The sequence below is a fragment of the Staurois parvus genome, unplaced genomic scaffold, assembly GCF_062004578.1.
Source record: "Staurois parvus isolate SC_StPar_1 unplaced genomic scaffold, SC_StPar_1.0 ptg000293l, whole genome shotgun sequence".
Classification (NCBI taxonomy): domain Eukaryota; kingdom Metazoa; phylum Chordata; class Amphibia; order Anura; family Ranidae; genus Staurois; species Staurois parvus.
Window position 1 is genome coordinate 310,736 of NW_028318089.1, and position 23,322 is coordinate 334,057.

At 42.9% G+C, this 23,322-nt stretch overlaps 1 protein-coding gene across 1 annotated transcript in view; it reads right to left on the minus strand.

Moving 5' to 3' along the window:
* Nucleotides 1-23,170, minus strand: part of HID1 (HID1 domain containing) — a 98,931-nt gene extending 75,761 nt beyond the window's left edge. Inside the window, exon 1 of the mRNA XM_089682636.1 lies at nucleotides 22,839-23,170. Within this exon, the coding sequence (XP_089538762.1) occupies nucleotides 22,839-22,904 (66 nt within the window). The 5' untranslated portion in view covers nucleotides 22,905-23,170. The remainder of the gene's footprint in view (nucleotides 1-22,838) is intronic.
* Nucleotides 23,171-23,322: the final 152 nt, after the last annotated feature.

A 23,322-nucleotide genomic window follows, 5' to 3' on the forward strand; every position in this document is an offset into this window, starting at 1 on the left:
AATGGGCAGCAGAGAGGAGTGGTGGGCCTAGCTGCACTGTGTGCTTTGTAAAAAACTGCAGGCATACCACAAGTTAAGTCTAAGGAAGTGCTTGCCGCCTCGTGGACTTATCTCTGTTACTCGCACCCGACAGGTTTATTTTGCTCCAGGAAGGCAAATTCAAGACCTCCAACCTGCTCACTGTGGGTCTCAGTTCCTTCAAATGCAAAAGTTGCTGGAACTGCTATGCCTGCCCCTCCCCTCCTTCTGTCCATTTGCAGGAGCCTTTGTATTATGTTAGGGCTGCAACAAACGATTACGATCATAATTACAGTTTTTTTGTTTTTTTTAAATAAAAATACATTAAAAAGACCTAAAAATGCTGTTTTGCAGATATTCAGACAGGATTGTAATATAATATAATGTATGACAGACACCCTTTTCATAGGCAGGTAACTTGATACAAGCTACCTGAGCCTGCTGACACTTATGCTAGCCATACATTAATTAATTTTTCTTTTTTTTCCTTAGAACTAACTTGCATAAAATGAAAATTTTCAATTTTCTAATCGTGAGTGGAGTCAAATCAACGTTCGTTTTCAACCACAGTGAAGGGAACCTTTGAAGGAGCAGATTTAAAAAAAAACAAAAAAAACTTCTCAATCAGACAAATTTTCAGACAATGTATGTGGGTTTTCTCTCAGAAATTACATTCATTTTAAAATGGATTGCTAAAAGCAAGTAACATTTTTTAATGACATTTGTGCATTCATCATATGTAAAATTATGCTCGTGTGTGTAATATATATATCTCTTATACAGGGTTTTTTACCTTGGAGTCAGACATGAGGCTATATGAAGGGTGGAGGGGGATGAATCTTTTATATTTACAGTCATGGCCGAAATTGTTGGCACCCTTGATATTTTTCCTGAAAATCAAGTATTTCACACAAAAAAGGTATTGCATTAACACATGTTTTGCTATACACATGTTTATTCCCTTTGTATGTATTGGAACAAATATAAAACAGAGGCAGAAAAGCAAATATGACATAATGTCACACAAAACCCCAAAAATGGGCTGGACAAAAGTATTGGCACCCTTAACTTAATATTTGGTTGCACACCCTTTGGAAAACATAACTGAAATCAGTCGCTTCCTATAACCATCAATAAGCTTCTGACACCTCTCACCCGGAATTTTGGACCACTCTTCCTTTGCAAACAGCTCCAGGTCTCTCTTATTGGAAGGACACCTTTTCCCAACAGCAATTTTAAGATCTCTCCACAGGTGTTCAATGGGATTTAGATCTGGGCTCATTGCTGGCCACTTCAGAACTCTCCAGCGCTTCTTTGCCATCCATTTCTGAGTGCTTTTTGACGTATGTTTGGGGTCATTGTCCTGCTGGAAGACCCAGGATCTTGGACGCAAACCCAGCTTTCTGACACTGGGCCCTACAGTGCGACCCAAAATCCTTTGGTAATCCTCAGATTTCATGATGCCTTGCACACAGTCAAGGCACCCAGTGCCAGAGGCAGCAAAACAACCCCAAAACATCATTGAACCTCCACCATATTTTACCGTAGGTACTGTGTTTTGTTCTTTGTAGGCCTCATTCCGTTTTCGGTAAACAGTAGAATGATGTGCTTTACCGAAAAGCTCTATCTTGGTCTCATCTGTCCACAAGACGTTTTCCCAGAAGGCTTTTGGCTTACTCAAGTACATTTTGGCAAACTGTAGTCTTGCTTTTTTATGTCTCTGTGTCAGCAGTGGGGTCCTCCTGGGTCTCCTGCCATAGCGTTTCATTTCATTTAAATGTCGACGGATAGTTCGCGCTGACACTGATGCTCCCTGAGCCTGCAGGACAGCTTGAATGTCTTTGGAACATGTTTGGGGCTGCTTATCCACCATCCGGACTATTCTGCGTTGCAATCTTTCATCAATTTTCCTCATCCGTCCACGACCAGGGAGATTAGCTACAGTGCCATGGGTTGCAAACTTCTTGATAATGTTGCGCACTGTGGACAAAGGCAAATCTAGTTCTCTGGAGATGGACTTGTAACCTTGAGATTGTTGATATTTTGCCACAATTTTGGTTCTCAGGTCCTCAGACAGTTCTCGTCTCCTCTTTCTGTTGTCCATGCTTAGTGTGGCACAGACAGACACACAATGCAAAGGTTAAGTGAACGTCTCTCCTTTTTATCTGCTTTCAGGTGTGATTTCTATATTGCCCACACCTGTTACTTGCCCCAGGTGAGTTTACAGGAGCATCACATGCTTGTAACATTCTTATTTATCCGCAGTTGTGAAAGGGTGCCAATACTTTTGTCCAGCCCATTTTTGGAGGTTTGTGTGACATTATGTCGAATTTGCTTTCTTTCCTCCCTTTTTTTGTTTTGTCCCAATACACACAAAGGGAATAAACATGTGTATAGCAAAACATGTGTTAATGCAATACGTTTCGTGAGAAATACATGATTTCCTGGAGAAATATCAAGGGTGCCAACAATTTCGGCCATGACTGTATATAATAATTTTAAATATTGTGCGCAATACTGGTAATATTTTAGTTTATATTTAATTGGAATGTCTTATATTACCTCAAGTATATCAGCCTCTAGCTTCTCTGGGTTCAGATACTGATCTTCCCTGTACGGAGCCCTTAAAGTAGTTGTAAACAGTGGATTTTTTTTTTTTTGGTAACTACAAACTTGTCATACTTATCTGCTCTGTGCAATGGTTGTGCACAGAGCAGGCCTGATTCTCCTCTCCTGGGCTCCCCAACTGGCATGTCTGGCTCCTCCTGCCTTCAGAGTGCCCCTATAGCAAGCTGCAAAGTATAGTATAGAGTGCTCCTATAGCAAAGTAAGAAAAAAAACAAATTATGTCTTTACAATCACTCACATCCGTCTCCTGCCCAGAACTACACGTCACACGAGGCATTGTTCATCACACACTCACAAGTTCTCAGGCACTTACTGCCATGTATAGATGTTGTACTGAGCTGTATGTGTACTGCACTCTATTTTCTGATATGTAAACAAACAATGCATTCTGTATGCAGCCAACTAATCAGCTTACCAACTGATTATGAAAATATAACTAAACCACAGTGCAAAATATTATAAAATAAATAATAAATTTCATCACTGATGACATTTATTATGCATTTTATTAATTTTTGCACCGTGATTTAGTTATATTTACAATTAATATTTCATTCATCTATGAGCAGCAGCACTTATTAATTTATTAGGTTTAGGAACGGGTTTATTTTGTATCACATGGATTATGAAAATAGTTGAAAAATATTTTCAAAATAGATTAAAATTGATCATGCCAATTAGTTGTTTCAGCTCTATATTATGTGAACTCATTCACAAAATACAAAGGCTTCTGTGAATGGGCAGCAGAGGAGAGAGGCAGGCACAGCTGCTCTATGTGCTTCTTCCCTCTCACAGCCTCAAGTATCCTGTGTATCTTCCAGGGGTGCAATAAACCTGTCACATATAAGTAATACAGATAAGTCCCTGAGGTGACATACACTTAATTGGACCTAACTTAAAGTGTGCCTGCACTTTCTGCAAAGGTGCTGAATTCCTAAAATTCAGCTTTAAATACCCGCGCGAATGCAGTCTAAGAGGGGAAACAGCCATAAACTATTATCTCATCTCATTAACTAAATGAGTGAATCAGTTGAACCCCAATATCAACCACTCTAAAAATTAACAGATGACATGTGGCATGTCTCCTATAGACAAGTAAGGGAATCCCAGAAGGGATAGCACATACATGTAGACCAGGGCCTGAAGTATTTATATATTGTGTATATTGTGATACATGAAAGAAAAGCATATCCAGCAGTAGAAATGGTGACGTATACAGAATTGTCTTGCCAAGTACACAAAGATGGGAACTTACTAAGGGCCTGTCCATACATGCAGCAGCCCTTGACACTCCTCTAAAAAGCAATTCATGGTAGATCACTTTTCAGAGAGGTTTGAAAGGAGATGAGGAAGCAATAAACTGTCTTCCCACTGCCTGTTTTAACCCTGAAAATATCAAATCTGCTCTCCCAGGGGACTGTGACACAGCCCCATTCACTTGAATGGGTCGCAGTCAGCAACAGTACCACCTGCTGAATGTGACATGCTGTTTACATTTTGCCTCATCTATGACAGGTATAAAGCCCTAAGCATGCCTTACATGCTTGCTCTTCCATATCATCATTGGATCAAGGATAATGTGGGTAGATTGGCCAATAGAGGGAAAAACACTTAACTGGTAATCACTCTGTCTCCTGTTGATATAAGCTGTTATAGGGTCTATTCACACCTCTGTGAACAGCAATTAGGCAGCTTATTCAGATGAATGGGTTGGCAACACACCACAAAAAAATGGAAATGCACCATTTTTGCCAGTACAGGACAACACCACACACTGTAGTGCATTACGATGCACTGCAATACATGTATATGGGAGTTGGGTTGTTATTCAAAATGAAAGGCACCACAACACACCAAACCAATGTACATAACATGGTCAACACACTATACTGCAAAGGGGTACATGGGCCCATAATGAGTTGGAAACCGATAGACGTGCATTTCAAAGAGGAGCTCCTCTTGAATTTTCCATCTCTTTTTGATCTGATGACTATGTTTACCCTGGACACAGGCAGAAATAAAAACCTTAGAGGTCTCAACCCTTCAACACCGTATCCAAAATGAACAAAAAAAAAAGTTGGGGTCTTTAGAGATGCTTTAAAATGGTCAGATCCAAAGTTGGACAAGACAAACATTACTGGCCTGATTCTGAAAATGGCTTTAAAAAATAAGTTCCCAGTTCTCCTGGCTCTGCCACAAAAAACGCTGTTAGCTGGCACCTTTTACGTTTCTGGAAAGACCTTGCATTCAAGAGCTGCATGTGGCTTGGGGCCAAAGAGCTAATCTCCAGAAAAAAGTCATAGCCTAAATTTGAAGGCTGAATCCCCTGATCAGGTTTTAAGCCAGAGGGCATGTCTAGATGAAGTGATCAATGCAGTAGATCTGGCAGACACTAACGAATTCAGCTGAGGCACCTGTAATGAATCCTACAGCTTTAAAAAGCATAGAGAAAGATTTAAGGAGCTGTTCTGTAGGAGCTCTTTAGCTGCTACATGTGACTGCAACTGTCAAAATTCTAAGTTTCTAGCTACAACAGTAGTGGTCAAGGCAGATTTGAGATTATAAATAGTGGAATCCCAGGATCCGCAAAGCAGAGCATCCCATCTCTTATCCATGGCATCCTTGAGGATCCATATCCTCAAAGGCTAGATCAGACTTCTTAGAAACCTTGGAAAAGGGGTTGTATCAAGGTATTCGAGAAAAAAAAAAGCTTCTTCTCCAGCTCCGTCCACTCTTCCACTCTTGAAGTATAGAATCTGTCAGGTTCTTATGGAAAACCCTTGACTTTTTCTTATACAATACGAATGCATCAGATCATGTCTATATAGCTGCACCTTCTCTTCAATCTCCAAGGTTTCATAAATTGCTTTTAGCAAATTGTACACATCTGCGATTGATAACTTGTATTTAGACCCTAGAGGACACATCTTCACCCTCGAATTCAGCTTCACTGGCTGAACCTGCTTGTGAGGATGAGCAGGCATCTGATGCCTCTTCAACACTCTCGCCAGGCAAATCTTCCTCCAGCACTGAAGAAGTAGCATCTGCTAAGGACTTAAGCACTATAGCCTGACAAGGACGAACTGAAGGGGCCTCCAAATCCACAATAACAGACCCCATGGCATGGAAGGTGAAAGCCAATTCTTCCTTTACTGAAGAAACTAGATTGCTACAGGCCATAGTGGAATCCACTTAAACAGCGCCACTTATACAAGAGCAGCATAAAGGCTTGGTCCAGGAAAATCCTTTTTTGCTCTGTGGATCGTACACTTTTTGGGAGCTGAACATGCAGTCTTATACAAGGCCTTGGTCTGGAAAAAATAAACAGTGAGAGACTGGCAAACTAAGCCTTTCCATTACCGTCCAACAGTGCTCCAAATCAGAAAAAATTTAATAGTGCCCAGTCAGCCTAAGCCCAACACAAAGAAGGAATGGGTGACTGGAAAATTCAAGGGTAAAAACAACAGGTAAGCTAGTGGGTACCTCCACCCAAATCTTACCTGAGTAGAGCTGGTGCTGGAGGAGCCTGCATCCACTGAAGCCTGAGTAGGGGGAACTGGAAGAGTCTTACTGTCTCAGGCGTGGCGCAACCACACAGCCCCTGCAGAGAACTCTATTTGCAAGCATCAGCCACTCTTTCAATCCTGCTGCCGGCAATGCCATGAGATCTGGAACCACAGCCTCCAGCACCCTGTGATAACATCAACTCACCCAAAAATGACGCCTCTGCATCTTCCGGTCAACCAGCCTAGAACACAGAGGCTCAGCTCTTCCACAAGGAAGAATGCTTCCTTCTACAACCACCCAAGCAGCTACATGGCGCCCAGATAATGGGACCAGTTGGCAAGAGGACAACCTACCACAGATGCTAGCCTAGTGCAATGCAGAGAGTCCTGACTTTCCACCTGCCCGTACAAAGGAGGGGGGATTGTGGAAGGGAACCAAACCAACAAGAGTTGAGCACCTGGAGGATCTCTTGTAACCACTTGCCCCCAGAAAACTCCCCCTCCACCCTTTATATAGCCTCATGTCTGACTCCAAGGTAAAAAACCCTGTATAAGAGATAGATAGATATCTATCTATCTATCTATCTATCTATCTATCTATATATTATATATCCAGCGTTGTTTGATCTTTAAAACAAAATGCTAGTGTGCATGAAACCTTAATCTAACTACAAAAAAATCATCAAAAAGAAATTTAAATATCCTCCTGCGCTCAACTATGAAATTACCTAATAAATAGCCAGCTGCTATCACCTATTGCCTATACCTCAGGATGTGTAAATTATAACAAAAAAAAGGGTGAAGCGCTATGCAAATGCAACAAATCAGTGTATATACACACAAATATAGGTGAATAAATATACATTAATAAGCAATAATTAAAAACGTGAGACTCCAATCTTTTAAATAATACAAAGTGACCCGTGCTTAAAACAGCAACACACTGTGCAAAAACAAGTGCCTGGTCTGCCAATAAAAATATAAAAAACACACCAGGTTAAATGAAATATATACCCAAAATAGATATATATACATAAATAATATTAACGTGAGACTCCAATCCTTGAAATAATACAAAGTGACCCGTGCTTAAAAACAGTAACATACTGTGTAAAAAATGCCTGGTCTGCTAAACAATATGTATACACACCAGGTAGAGTGAAATATATACCAAAAATTAGATATCCATTATTAATATATCAAGTGATAGGTGCAACAACACAAATAGAAAAAAATAAACGACAATTGAATAAAATCGTTCAGTGTAAACATCGATAGTGACCAGTCCAACAAAAAGTGCTTCAGTCTTCAGTGTACACTATAAGTGCTCTCAGTGACACTCTTTGTGACTTATCCCACAGTGGCTAAAGTGCCTCCTAACATCGACCCTTAAGGGCCACAACACCTTAGGTAATCCTCAAACCAGACGGCTTCCCACACTATGGCTCCACCAACTCCACTCGGGCTCCGATTATAACTCAGCGCATCAAATATCCCTTTCACACAATAGGCTCAGGCATGCATGACAGGGGTAAAGAGAAAGACCTCCATAGTGTAATACTGCTTTATTAATGAAAAAACGCCAAATAAATAAAATTAAATAAAATTAAAATCCTATTAGTACAGCAGTTTCCCATGTGCTATGGGTGTACTAGGGGACTCGGGTGTACCAAGATGGCGTCAAAACCGGAAGGGCGTCACCGCTGAAACCGGAAGTGTGTCACCGCACATGCTCTCTACGTGTTACACCACGATAGGACACGTGGCTTCCTCAGGATCATGTGCATGAAACCTTAATCGAACTACATAAAAATCATCAAAAAGACTATATATTCATATTAAAAACTTGGGTTGCCTTTTTTTTTTTTTTTTTTCCACAAACGGAAGTGTAGCGTACATATTAGAAAACTACATACAATTCAAATTTAGTAATGCAGATCACAACATGGCAGATTTACTAATGAGAACCACAGCATGTCTTTCTGAATAGAAATTGAATTGCACCTTCAACAATCAATATGCCTGAGTATTGTATACAGGGAATATGAATACTATTACATAGAAAAAAACAAAACAATATTCCATACAAAACCAAGTTGTGGGCTTCTTTTTTGTCTAACTCTATGTGAAGGTAATCGTAAGCCCCCGACTGGTTTTAGCTCACAAACCGTTCTACCAATTTCATGGGATTATGCATAACAATGTCCATACAACTTGCAATCTCTATTCAATCTCATTAAGATCTATGTAAAACTATGCAACAGAAGCCCCAATTAAACAATATATTCAATTCATATCTTGCCAGATTGGCTGTACTATATAATTGAGGGTAGATTTAAAAAAAAAAAAAAAAAAAAAAAAAAGGAAAGATTAGGCAAGCAGGTTGCAAGGTGTATTATCAGCTTAAAGAGTAGGTCTCCTTTAGAGCTACAAACATTGACAGATAGACAGATCTAGCCTCCAGCGTCAGGATGATGCTGTATGAAGACAGAGAACAGAATGAAGTTCAGCTTTCATCCTGTGCTCATTACATCGGTGACATGACCATGACGTACACAGTACACACAGTCTGCAGCATTCCTACAAGAGTAAACAAAGGTGGAGGAGATATGGAGGAGCTGACAATGTGTGTTGTATATAGTAAACTGGATCCCATGAACTAGACACCGGGGTACAATCAGCAGGCATTGTATATAAAAGAGGTGATCCCATGAACTAGACACTATACCGGGGTACAATCAGCACATATTGTATATAATAAGACGCGGATCCCATGAACTAGACACTACACCGGGGTACAATCAGCATGCATCATATATAAAAAGAGGTGGATCCCATGAACTAGACACTACACCGGGGTACAATCAGCATGCATCGTATATAATAAGAGGTGGATCCCATGAACTAGACACTACACCGGGGTACAATCAGCATGCATCGTATATAATAAGAGGTGGATCCCATGAACTAGACACTACACCGGGGTACAATCAGCATGCATTGTATATAATAAGAGGTGGATCCCATGAACTAGACACTACACCGGGGTACAATCAGCACATATTGTATATAATAAGAGGCGGATCCCATGAACTAGACCAGCAATGGGCAAACTACGGCCCGCGGGCCGTATACAGCCCGGCGGACCTTTTAATCCGGCCCGCGGAGAACGTGAGGGGAGCTAGGCTCCTCTCACAGTCCGCCCTGAAGACCGGTGTAGCATGAAAATCTGTCTCCTATGAGGATCTGTCCCCCTCGACGTATCTGCGCATGTGCCGGAGATCGCCGATCGGCTGCTAATGCCTGAAACTGGCACATGCGCAGATACGTCGAGGGGGACAGATCCTCATAGGAGACAGATTTTCATGCTACACCGGAACGGCGCGGGAACACGGCGAGAGGAACGCGCGGAGCAAAGGTAAGTGAATTGACACAGGGGGGACTTGGGGACTTAATATGGGGGATGAATTAATATGGGGAATGAATTACTATATGGGGGATGAATTACTATGCTTACTATGGGGGAATATTACTATACTTACTATGGATGACACATACACATCATTCATCTACTCTTGGTCCGGCCCCTGGGTCCAATATATGAACCCATTGCGGCCCTTAAGTCAAAAAGTTTGCCCACCCCTGAACTAGACACTACACCGGGGTACAATCAGCACATATTGTATATAATAAGAGGCGGATCCCGTGAACTAGACACTACACCGGGGTACAATCAGCATGCATTGTATATAATAATAGGGCCTCATGCACACTAGGAGTTTGCCCAGCTCCTTTCCTGGTAGGAAAAAAAAACAGCTTAAAAACGTGCCTAAAGCTGTGTTTTACAAACTCATTTAGGCACGCCAAGCATTTGGGTGTTCATTCCATTGGCCAGGATATTCATTTATTCTGGCCACTGAAATTAATGGGTGCTCAAGCGTTAAACGCGCCTAGCTTTCTGGCAGATTTAGACACGTTTACAGGTGTTTAGGTGCGTCAAGCATTTTTTTTTCTACCCAAAACTCTCTCCTTCTGAATGTGTAAATGATGGTTTTATTTTTTCAGCCTCTCGTCACAGGTCACACCACTACGATTTAAAATCGTGTGGTTTGTGTGTAATTTCATTAGACTATTGCTACTTGTGAAACTTTTCAATGATTTCTTGAAAATTGCAGCACAATTTCCATTATATCCAATGTATGTGAAATCGCAACAAAACTGCAGAAAAAGTAATTCAGGAACTACTTTAGAAAACGCACATTAAGACATTCACATTCATTTAGTTGCAAATTCAGGTGCAATTTTAATTCTTAAATTAAATCTGAAAGCGCACCAGTATGACACACATATATACATACACACCAATATATTATACACACACGTTTTTAAAATAAATAATTGGATCACAGGGACTACACCAGGGTACAATCAGGAGGTTGCACAATAAAGGAATGATCTGACCTCTAATGGGAACAATGGGCACGTTGGAAGGTTTTCAGCTTCTCAAACTTGTTCTGCAGGCCTATCCCCTGCACAGAGCAGGTAAGGCTGGAGCAATAAAGGAAAATGGATTTCCTTCCCTTCCCCCATCTTTCTAGGTTGGCCTGACTACAGTTAACAGGAAAACGACAATTCCTTACCTCCCTCTGAAAAAGAAACAACCCCTAGAACAGTGGTTCTTAACCTGGGTTTGATCGAACCCCAGGGGTTCGGTGAGTCAGTCTCGCGGGTTCGGCGGAGGTGAAGACCCACACCCGACTCATATGATTCGTGCAGTAAATATTCATCATTATGTTTTTGTTTTTGTGTGAAAATCATGTTTTAATGGTTTTGTTCTTTGTTCTTAATGGTTTTGTTCATTTTGTGCACCTATGTATAAATATATACCTAAATATATACCTATGTTTTGAATTTGAAAAATCATATTTTATTTTTCCAATTAAGAAAGGTTCGGTGAATGCGCATATGAAACTGGTGGGGGTCAGTACCTCCAACAAGGTTAAGAACCACTGCCCTAGAAAATAGCATTCTAAGGCCACACTGACACTTGCAAATGAGGCTGTTAGCCAAGACTCCGCAAGTGGGAAGCCCCATTGAAGAACACGGGAGCCTGACAGTGTCCGCAGCAATCCACATGTCACTTGTGCAGTAGGCTGCAGATGATCAGCCCTGGATGCAGGTAATCGCTGCATGATTTGTAAATGGCCACAAACAGCTGCGGGCACTGTTAGGCTCCCATTGCTTTCAATGGGGCTTCCCACCTGCAGCTCATTGCAGGGAACCCTGCACTGACACCAATGATGGGGCACTATTCCTCCCACAGATACCAATGATGGGGCACTATTCCTCCCATGGATACCAGTGATAGGGCGTGGAGCCATGTTATACCCTAAATATGGGGAGGACATGAAAGAAAGTTGGAACTAGCTTTTGATGTGTGTTTTGTTGTTGTTTTTTTTTAAATTTTATTTATTTTTTGTGACACACACACCAGATAGGGCAATCCTTCTACGCACATTTCTACACCTCCTAGCCCAGGGGTGTCAAACTGGTGGCCCTCCAGCTGTTGTGAAACTACAAGTCCCATCATGCCTCTACCTTTGGGAATCATGCTTGTAACTGTCAATCTTGCAATGCCTCATGGGACTTGTAGTTTGGCAACAGCTGGAGGGCCGCCAGTTGACACCTGTGTCCTACCCTATGAACGGAGGGCAAAGAATGAAAGGCCTGCCTCCTCCATTCATACAGGCTGCGCGTCTATCAATGAACAGCCTATGACAGGCTTAGAAGCTGTATCGGGTCTATTCGCACAGCCGTTTTGGAACGGTGTGAATCCCAGTGAGAAGAATCTACTGATGCCTGCTGTTGGATTTAACAGCTGTGATTGGATAGCTGTGGCGGCCAAGCTCATGCATGCAATGACACGGCCATGTTGACAGCCATTGCTATTCATGGCTGTTCACCAGGGCAGTAAAAACACAGCTCAACCGCCAACTTTTATTCTCACCAACCGCAAGTGTGAATGAGCCCCATCAATAGGTTTGTACCTCCATGTGGACAGGTTAGAACGTAAGCAATGCAGGAGCCTGGGCATTGCGCCCATTATTCATTGATTGCAGTTGAAACAACACTGCATGATTCAATGCAAACATTTCATAAATGCAAGAAAGAAAAAGCAATGCAGCCACCACAATTAAGGACTGGTAAGCTGCAATATATTACATTTTAGTTTCACTTTATGGCCTTAGTTACATGGTTGGCAGTCTCTACTGTCCCTCTGAAAAGTGACCCACCATGGTACAGCAGTGACTTTCAGGCGCTCAGGAGGGGACACTGCCACCACCTGAATGCCTGTTTTTTTTCCCTAGGTACATGGAGTGTGCATATGTATAGTATATGCCTGACATTAAAGGAAACCTTAAAAGGAGAACAAACTATCTTTTACAGCCAAGGAAGCTGCCATCTTAGCCTCTGATCTGTGTTTGCCATGGTGCTGCACATGTGATCAGTTATGACACCAGCCATTTGATGGCTTGACAGTTTGGTTGAGAGCACAAGCAACTGTGACAGTTCTCATTCATGGCGTACATTTGAATATAACTTTCTTGGGAAACCATTAAAGTGGAACTAAATCCATTGATTTAATGGTTTCCCAAAGCAGTTAGAATCAACACAGGTCATGAACAATAACTGTCACATTTGCTTGTGCTCTCAACTAGACTGTCAAGCTATCAAAAGATTGGTGTCTCAAATGATTACATGTGCAGCATCAGGGCAACTGCAGATCGAACAGTCAATGTTTTTAGTTCTGATTGAAGGTTACAATCAACTTAAGATTTACTAAAACCGTTTATTTTGAGGACCTACCTAATCCAGCCAGTCTGTATTCAATCAAGCCTTCGATTTTATTATTCCATCAAAGTGTGATTTCATCAAAAGGATCGAATCTGCAAGCAGTCGAATAAACTCAAATTCACTCAGATTTGATTTAGGCCCTGTTCACATCTAGCATTTGGGATCACAGGTAGAATTGACAAGATTTTGTCCACGATTCCACATTGCACTGAAATTGTGACAAAATGCATCATGCGTGTTTGGGTGCTATTCACTTTTAATGGCACCTCAAATATAGTGAAGTTTTTCCACAACTGTCATGCAAATTTTGCACAGCAATTGCGCAAACCATATTTTGCAAAGCTAGTCACCCAAAGTAGCACCATTTTTGGAGACAAGCTTCACGGGATGCAGTTTGCCCCATGGCAAAATCACATTTGAGGTGCCATTAAAAATGAATGGCACCCAAAAACACATGGGGGTCAGTGGGAGAAAGAGCACCATCACTGGGCGCCAGTGGGAAAAATAGTGAGGTGCCATTAAAAATGAATGGCACCCATAAACACATTGGTGTCAGAGAGAGAAAGAGGGCCCCATCGTGGGGCGTCAGCGAGGGCCCCATCGTGGGGAGTCAGCGGGAGAAGCGAGGGCCCCATCGTGGGGAGTCAGCGGGAGAAGCGAGGGCCCCATCGTGGGGAGTCAGCGGGAGAAGCGAGGGCCCCATCGTGGGGAGTCAGCGGGAGAAGCGAGGGCCCCATCGTGGGGCGTCAGCGGGAGAAGGGAGGGCCCCATCGTGGGGCGTCAGCGGGAGAAGGGAGGGCCCCATCGTGGGGCGTCAGCGGGAGAAGGGAGGGCCCCATCATTGGGAAAAACAGTGCCCCATCATTGGGAAAAACAGTGCCCCATCATTGGGAAAAATAGTGCCCCATCATTGGGTGTCATTGGGAAAAAGTGTCAGTAGAGGAATAGTGCTCCAAGAGTCGGATGTCAAGCAAGGGGCCACATTTGGCCCTTGGGCTGTAGATTGAAGACCTCTGCTTTCCAGTCAAGGAAGCTGCCATCTTAGCCTCTGATCTGCAGTGCCCATGCACATGTGATCAGTTATGACACCAGCCATTTGATGATTTGACAGTTTGATTGAGAACACAAGCAAATGTGACAGCATTCCTGGCATGCCTTCAATGGAACTGTATTTTTTTAAACTGTTAAATTGATTTGTTTCGTTCTGCTTTAACTAATTGATCAAAGCCACTTCTATCTGTGCGGCATATTGATCAAATGGGTTATTGACCATAGATCAAGTATTCCTATTGACATTTTTTTATCTGGACGTACATTGAGTATAGAAAAGAATCACCCCCTTTGAAATAATCACATTTTGTTGCTTTGCAGCCTGAAATGAAGACAGACACCGTTTTTGTTTTATCCAGCTGTATCTACTCAATGCAAATTATAACATCCAAGTGAAAGTTATAACACCAACACGTTGGGGGAAAAAAAAAAAAATCAAAAACAGATTCACAGAGTTAGAAAACAGATCACCCCCGTGTGCTCGTTTTTTTGTTGAACCACCTCTTGCTTTAATTCCAGCCTTTAGTCTATTGGGATAGGTCTCTACTAAGTTTCCACATCTAGACTTTGCAATATTTGGTTGCTCTTTTTCTTTACAGAATTGCTCAAATTTAGTTAAATTTGATGGTGACCATGTGTGGACTGCAGTCTTCCAAGTCATTTCACAGATTTTCAATGGGGGTTAAGTCTGGACACTGACTAGGCCATGCAAGGACATTCACCTTTTTCTCCTCTGTGTGCTCATTTTTGCTGTGTGCTTTGGGTCATTGTCATGTTGGAAGGTAAACCTTCTTCCCATTGACAACTTTCTGGCAGAGGGCAACAGGTTTCCCTCGAGAATTTGATGGTATTTTGCCCCATCCGTTTCTCCTTCTATCCCGACAAGTGCTCCAGTTCCTGCTTCAGTGAAGCTACCCATAACAGGGTATTACACCCCCCCCCCATACCAGGTTATTACCACCTCCGTGCTTTACTGTAGGAATGGTGGTATTTGGATGGTGAGCTGGATTGGATTTCCCTCAAACATATTTAGTGTCAAGGCCAAATCATTTCATTTTAGTCTAATCTGACCAGAACACCTTTTTCCATGTGGCCTCAGAATCTTCAAGGTGCGTTTTGGCAAAACTCAGACATGACTGTATGTGGCCTTTCTTGAGGAGCGACTTTTTTCTTGCATCCCTCCTACACAAGCCACATTTGCGGAGAATTTGTGATATTGTTGTCACATGCACACAATGACCACTCTTTGTCATCAATTCCTGCAACTGCTTCAGAGTTGCCATAGGCCTCTTGGTAGCCTCTCTGACCAGTTTCCTCCAGCTTGGAACGATGTCCTGATCCAGGGAGGGTCTGTATTGTACTAAATACCTTCCACGTCTTAATAATAGACTTCACTGTGCTTCTAGGCATTGATAAAGCCTTTGAAATTTTTAGTATCCATCTCCTGACTTGTGCCTGTCCACAGTTTTATCCCAGAGATCCTTTAACAGTGCCTTGCCACCCAAAGTTGATTGCTTCACTTGCACTACCAGGGACTGAAATGCTCCAGGACAGCTTTTTAATGCAGAGCTATTCAAAATGACCACAGCTGAAAGTCAAATGGCTTTGCATGCTTGTGCCATTAATGTTCATATGTTATTTGTACTTCACTTTCAAAAAAGAATAAAAATTGAAAGTAAAAGAAAAAACAGGCTTTGTGTGCCATTGAGAAGGTGGTTAGCTACATCTGATTGAGTTTACAAATCATTTTTCGGAGGGGATGATCCTTTTTACAACTCAGTGATTTTAAATGTTTTTTTTCCTGACATGTTGGTATTATAGCTTTCACTTAGATGTTATAAATTGCCGACGATACCACCAACGGGAAAAAAACAAAAAAAAAAAACGCCGATTTTCTTCCTGTCTATGGCCGGCATTTAACCCCACAATTACTTCTGTCTCTTGCAGAGACAGGGGAGCACACAGGGGAGAGAAAAAAGGAAAAGAAAAGTGAAAGAAAAGTGAAAGTGAAAGAAAGAAAGAGTCCCAGTCCGCTATTATATTTTATATGAAAAGTCTTGCGGTTGCAACAAATGTATCCATTTCGGATACAGATGTTTATATTTGGATACAAATGGATACATTTGTTGCAACCGCAAGACTTTTCATATAAAATATAATAGCGGACTGGAATTCTTCTTCTTGCAGGTCACGGCTCATGCGCAGATTTTTTTTTATCGGGAAACCGATCGGCCATTTTGCCCATCAAAATCAGGCGATCGTCAAAATCGGACGTGAATTTTCCAACATGCCCGATAAAAAAAATGTGCAAAAACGGCCGACCAATTAACCCACTAACGGTGCGAAAATCAGCCGATTTTTTTTTCGGCCGCAAAATCGGCCGATTTTTGACCCGTCTTTGGCCGGCATAAGGCTCCATGCACACTAGTGTTTTTTTAAGCTTCTAGAACAGGGGTCCTCAAACTGCGGCCCGCCGAGGCCATTTATCCGGCCCACCGGCAGGGGCGTATTTTCCGCGAGGAAGGGACACTAAGTACAGGGGTGGGCAGGGGGCTGCTGTACCTTACCTGGCTCCGGTCCCAGTCCCATGACGATCCAGTCCAGGAAGCGCTGCTCTTTCATTCACTCTGGCCACTCCCTCACTCCTGCCGCTTGGCTCCGCCTCATCACCGGTGATTAGGCGCCAGAACTGTAGCTCAGGAAAGGCACACAGGTGGCCAATCACCTGCGAGGAGGCGGAGCCGAGCGGCCCCGTGAACATCGAGTGAGGGAGAGGCCGGAGTAAAGGACAGCTGACAGGTAAGTGTGCCGTGCTGATGGTGCTGCTGCAACCAGGTATGCTGGCTGCAGCAGCACCATGCTGGAGCAAGGGTCAGCAAGTTAAGTGTCATTGGTGTCAGTGGGAAGTATAGTGGCCCATCATTGGTGTCACTGATACTAATGATGGGGCATTATTCCTCCCACTGACACCAACGATGGGGCACTATTCCTCCCCCCCCCCCACTGACACCAACGATGGGGCACTATTCCTCCTCCCCCCCACTGACACCAACGATGGGGCACTATTCCTCCCCCCCACTGACACCAACGATGGGGCACTATTCCTCCCCCCCACTGACACCAACGATGGGGCACTATTCCTCCCCCCCACTGACACCAACGATGGGGCACTATTCCTCCCCCCCACTGACACCAACGATGGGGCACTATTCCTCCCCCCCACTGACACCAACGATGGGGCACTATTCCTCCCCCCCACTGACACCAACGATGGGGCACTATTCCTTCCCCCACTGACACCAACGATGGGGCACTATTCCTTCCCCCACTGACACCAACGATGGGGCACTATTCCTTCCCTCACTGACACCAAAGATGGGGTACTATTCCTTCCCCCACTGACACCAACGATGGGGTACTATTCCTTCCCCCACTGACACCAACGATGGGGTACTATTCCTTCCCCCACTGACACCAACGATGGGGTACTATTCCCCCCCACTGACACCAACGATGGGGTACTATTCCCCCCCACTGACACCAATGATGGGGTACTATTCCCCCCCACTGACACCAAAGATGGGGCACTATTCTTCCCACTGACACCAAAGACGTACTATTCCTCCTACTGACACCAAAGATGGGACACTATCCCCCCACTGACACCAATGACGGGGCACTATTCCCCCCCCCCCCACTGACACCAATGATGTACTATTCCTCCCACTGACACCAAAGATGGGGCACTATTCTTCCCACTGACACCAATGATGGGGCACTATTCCCCCCCCCACACTGACACCAACGATGGGGCACTATTCCTCCCCCCCACTGACACTAATAATGGGGCACTATTCCTCCCAATGACACCAATGATGGGGCCCGTTTCTTCCCACTGACACCAATGATGGGGCACGATTCTTCCCACTGACACCAATGACGGGGCAATATTTCTCCCACTGACACCAATGACGGGGCACTATTTCTCCCACTGACACCAATGACGGGGCACCATTTCTCCCACTGACACCAATGACAGGGCACTATTTCGCTCCATAAGACACACTTGGGGGGAAATGTCTGTGCGTCTTATGGAGCGGCCGCCGCTGTTGTATGTCCGCAGTCTCTGGTCATCTCCTGTACTATGTCTGCATTTGTTTGAAATTTTTTTTTTTTTTGGAAACTATAGTCTTGCCCTCCAACGGTCTGAGGGACAGTGAACTGGCCCCCTGTTTAAAACGTTTGAGGACCCCTGGGCTAGAAGCTGTTATTAGCATTTTTTCGTCTCTTAGAAGCTAAATAGTGTTCTCCTATGTATCCATGCACACTACTTTAGGCTATTAGTGGTTTTTGAGCTTCAGTGTCTAGAAGCAAAAAAAAAAAAAAAAAAACATTTTGTAGAGTTTTTTGGAGCGTTTTTCCAGCAGAAAAAAAAAACGCTAAATGCTCCTAAAACACTCCAAACAGCCTTTTTCTACATGTACTGTAAAAATGCTAAAGTTTCTAAACACTAATAAAAAATAAACAAAAACGCTATTACCAGTATTTTCTGAGCTTAAAGTGTTATTGCACCCAGGACCCTGCATTCACTATATCTGCTCTCCCACAGTACACACAACATGGAAATGCAATTATTTAGTAAATATAAACTGCTAAATACCTTTTCTCATCAGCAGTTAGAGCAGTCTTGTGACTTCTATCAGTGTCCAGCAGAGCACTGGTTAAATCTTGTAGGAGGAATTTTCTCTAGGAGGATGCAGAACCCCTGACCTCTCTCTGGACAGTGCCGATTGGCCTTGTGCTGATCACATGCACTCTCCCAAGAAAAAAAAAAAAAACACCTCTCTAGCCATACACATCAAACTGAGCATGTGCAGAGTGTCTCCACACATTACATCTCATCAGGAGATAAAAAGGGGAGGATCAGAGAAGTCAGGATCAAACAGCATTTTTACACAATGTTCATGGAGCCTAAATAAAGCTGGATAAAGCAAAAACAGTGTGTCTTAATTTCAGCTGTAAAGCAATAAATCTGACTATTTTAAAAGGGAGTGATTATTTTCTATGCCCGCTGTAAATCGATAAATTATTGAAGTGTTTATGGCGACCATAATGGATATCGTACAATCAGATTGTAATGCAGTGAGCTTTATTAGCAACTCAAAAGGCTGAAATCACTGATCACAGTCTAAGGTCTGACAAAGCTGAAACCAACTGACAGAGCAACGAAGACCTTTATTTGGCATCCTAATGGGCCCCCTGGGTATGTGTGGCCCCTGGGCAGCCCCCATGATAATGTTCTACTGACGACATCAAACACAGTACGGTGAAGAGGCAACAAGTGGTACAGTCAGCACCATGATGTGGAATAGGAGGCCGATCAGCATCGGCCCAGCCCGTCCACCAATTAGAAGGCTCAGCAGAAAGTAGAGAACATACAGTGACAGTTCAACTCATCGTCCAATCAGATTCCTGAAAATGTATACAGCACTCACAATCATCTACACTGTATAGTAATGGAGAATATATATATAATTTTTTTTTTTTTTTAATAAACGCTTCCCCTCTGCCCTATAGAAGAAGTACCGCTACAGGGTGGCAGGGCTGCGCAAAATCATGTATATACACACAGGATTTACAATTTCCGGATAGGTGCCACGCAATGCGCCACCATTAGTGGCTATAGATGTCAATCACAGGGTCCCGGCTGAAGATTCCCTGCCGGCACCCGGTGATCCCCGAGAAACAGTGCCAGGGGAGAGACCTGTATGCAAACACCACAGGTCTCTCTCCTGCCAGCAGTAACATGCTGCTGTGTATTACTCCACACAGCAGAGAAATACACAGCAGCATGTTTCCCTAATAAATCACACCCAGCACAGCACAGTGTTAACCCTTTGATCGCCCCAGATGTTAACCCCTTCCTGCCCAGTGCTATTAGTACAGTGTCAGTGCTTTTTATTAGCACTAATCACTGTATTAGGGTCATTTGGATGTCAGTGGCAGTTAGTTCCCCTCCCCCAGTGTCAGAATGCCCACCGCAGTCCCGCTACAATGCGAATGTACAATACAAATGCACATGTTCCTGCATTAAAAATGGCTGTGTGTATAAGTTGGTGCTGCAGCGACTGTCGACTGGAACAGAATCAGCAAGGGAGGATGTCACCAGCACACTGAGGATCACCAATATGGGTCCAAAAGTTTTAATGAGCGATCACATTACAGTTACAGCAAGGCAACATTTCGAAGTCACGCAGGATCCCTTCATCAGGCATGTGACAGCAGTCCCGCTATAGTCGCTGATTGCCGCCATTACTAGTATAAAAAAAATTTAAAATTTCAGTATCTATAGAGCCATTTGTAAACGCTATAACTTTCACGTAAACCAATTAATTTACACGCATTTACATGCATTTTTTTAGCAAAGACATGGAGCAGAATACATTTTGGCCTAAATTTATGATTTTTTTTTAGTATATGATTTTTATAGCAAAAAAGTAAAAAATATTGCTTAAAAAAAAAAATCAGTCTTTTTTAACCATTTCAATACCGGGTAATTTTACACCTTCCTGCCCAGGCCATTTTTCAGGTTTCAGCGCTCTCACACTTTGAATGACAATTGCGCGGTCATACAACATTGTACCCAAACTAAAATTTTATCATTTTCTTCACACAACTAGAGCTTTCTTTTGGTGGTATTTAATCACAGCTGGGGTTTTTATTTTTTGCTAAATTAACAAAAAAAGACCAAAAATTTTGAAAAAAAAAAACAAAAAACACGTTTTTCTTTGTTTCTGTTATAAAAGTTTACAAATAAATAATTGTTCTTCATAAATTTAGGCCGAGATGTATTCTGCTACATGTCTTTGGTGACAATAACCCAAATTAGGATATATTATTTAGTTTGTAGGAAAGTTATAGAGTTCACAAACTATGGTATAGATCTGAAAAATGATCAATCCTGAAGTACAGACAGCCAATCTAATTTCTTGAGGTCCAAGAATGTCAGAATAGTACAGATATCCCCCAAACGACCCCTTTTTGTAAAGTAGACAGTCCGACGTACTTCATAAGAGGAATGGCGAGTTTTTTGAAGTTGTATTTTTTTTTGTCAATTTTTCGGAAAATGTAAAAAATAAAATTATTTTCACTATTTTTTTTTTTTTTACATACTGTCACCAGTGCAGTACAGCATCATCATATAACTGGTATGGCGGTGATCAGGGACACTGACTGGTGACAGTATGAAAAAAAATATATTTTTTTTAATTTTTTTATTATTTTTAATTTATTACATTTTGGGTTTTTTTTTTTTTAAGATTTGTTTTTCATATTTTACTATGACCAAAGTAGTACAATGTTACCATAGTAACATTGTACTACTTTGGGGAAGTGATCAGTATTTTTTTTTTTTTTTTTTTTTTTTTTTTTTTACACAATTTGCTTATAGTAAAGAATTACTTTGCTATAAGCAAGCATTTACCTGAATGACATCAATTCATTCAGGTTTTTTTTTTTTTGCGCTTAGCTGTGATTTGGCCACAGCTAATCACTTGACATGTGCATGTGACCTGCTGTGACCATTCACAGCTAGAGACTAGTATACAATGGATGGCATGAATGAAGCCATCCATTGTATACAACTGTCATGTGACCTGCTGTGATTGGTCACAGCAGGTCACATGGAACCAGCAACAGGGGCCGGTACTCAGATCTGTCATCGGCCGTGTCAGAGGTACACGGCCGGTAATAGATCGCACTGCTGCGCGGCTCTGCAATCGCGCGAACTGCGCATGTGCGGGAGGACACCAAATGGCGTACACCCCGGAAAGCTAATGCATTTTTGCGGCCGCCAAAGGCTATAGGCCGGGTGGCTAATGGTTAATTTATAGTGCAAAAAATAAAAAACCCAGTGATGATCAAATACCACCAAAAGAAAGCTCTATTTGTGGGGGAGAAAAAATATATAAACCCCTTCCTGCCCAGTGTCATTAGTACAGTGTCAGTGCTTTTTATTAGCACTGTATTGTATTGGTGTCACTGGGGATGTCAGTGGCAGTTAATCAGTCCCCCCCCAGTGTCAGAATGTCCGTTGCAGTCCTGCTATAAGTTGCTGATCATCGCCATTACAAGTATTTAAAAATAATAATAATCGCAGTATCTATACCACCATTTGTAGACGGTATAACTTTCACATAATCCAATGAATTTACACGTATTGGGATTTTTTTTTTTTAGCAAAGACATGTAGAAGAATACATTTTGGCCTAAATTTGACAAAATTTGATTTTTTTAATTTTTTTACTGGACATGTTTAATAGCAAAAAAAAAAAGTCAAAGATATTCTTTTCTCAAAATTGTTGGTCTTTTTTATTTATAGCGAAAAAAATAAAAACGCACAGGTGGTCAAACACCACCGAAAGAAATCTCTATTTTTGGGGAAAGGACGTAAATTTCATTTGGGTGCAGCGTTGCATGAACGTGCAATTGTCAAAGTAATGCAATAAATGGCCTGGTCAGGAAGGGGGGGTAAATCCTCTGGAGGGGAAATGGTTATTAACAATAAATAGAGAATATTGGGTGTCGTACAGAAGTGGATGTCTCTGTGCCCCCAGTCTATCAGGCACGATGAGGGGGGTGGTAGTAGTACCGGGTTCCCTGTGCTGATGTCAGCCTGCCCTCTCCCCGTACACCTGTGCAGTATACACGGACACCTGTCCTGCTGTGGTGGGGGGAGGGGGGGAAGGAGTGGATGTCGGCCCCTCCCCCCCGTCCTCGTACCTGTGTCTTTGTAGTCAGCTGGATGACCGCCTTCCTAAAATTCAGCTTGGTGTCCGTGTTCCCCATCCCGGTACCGGAGCGAGCTGCCCGTGCACGGGCCCGATCCCCCCTGTCGAATCCGCCTGCAGCAGCTGGCAAACCGGATTTGTCAATCAGCGAGGGAAACCACGCCCCCTCCTGACATCAGCAGCCGCGCCCACCCGACTGGCGTATGTTTCTCTGTCCCAGCCTGAAGAATCAGTCACCTCAATGGCCCCGCCCCTAGGTGAAGGGTCCGGCCCGCAGGTAAAATGGCCCCGCCCAGTAACCTTACAAGGATGGCAGGAGGGCCGCCTTGTAATACGGAGAGCGGAGTTCTGGCAGAGGGAGCGGGTGTAAGTACCGACTACACGGCCGAGTGTGAGCAGCGGTGACGACAGGGTTAAGGATGCCGGGGCACCATGATGCCATGAAGGAGGGGATAGTGGCAGCCAATCAGAAAGGA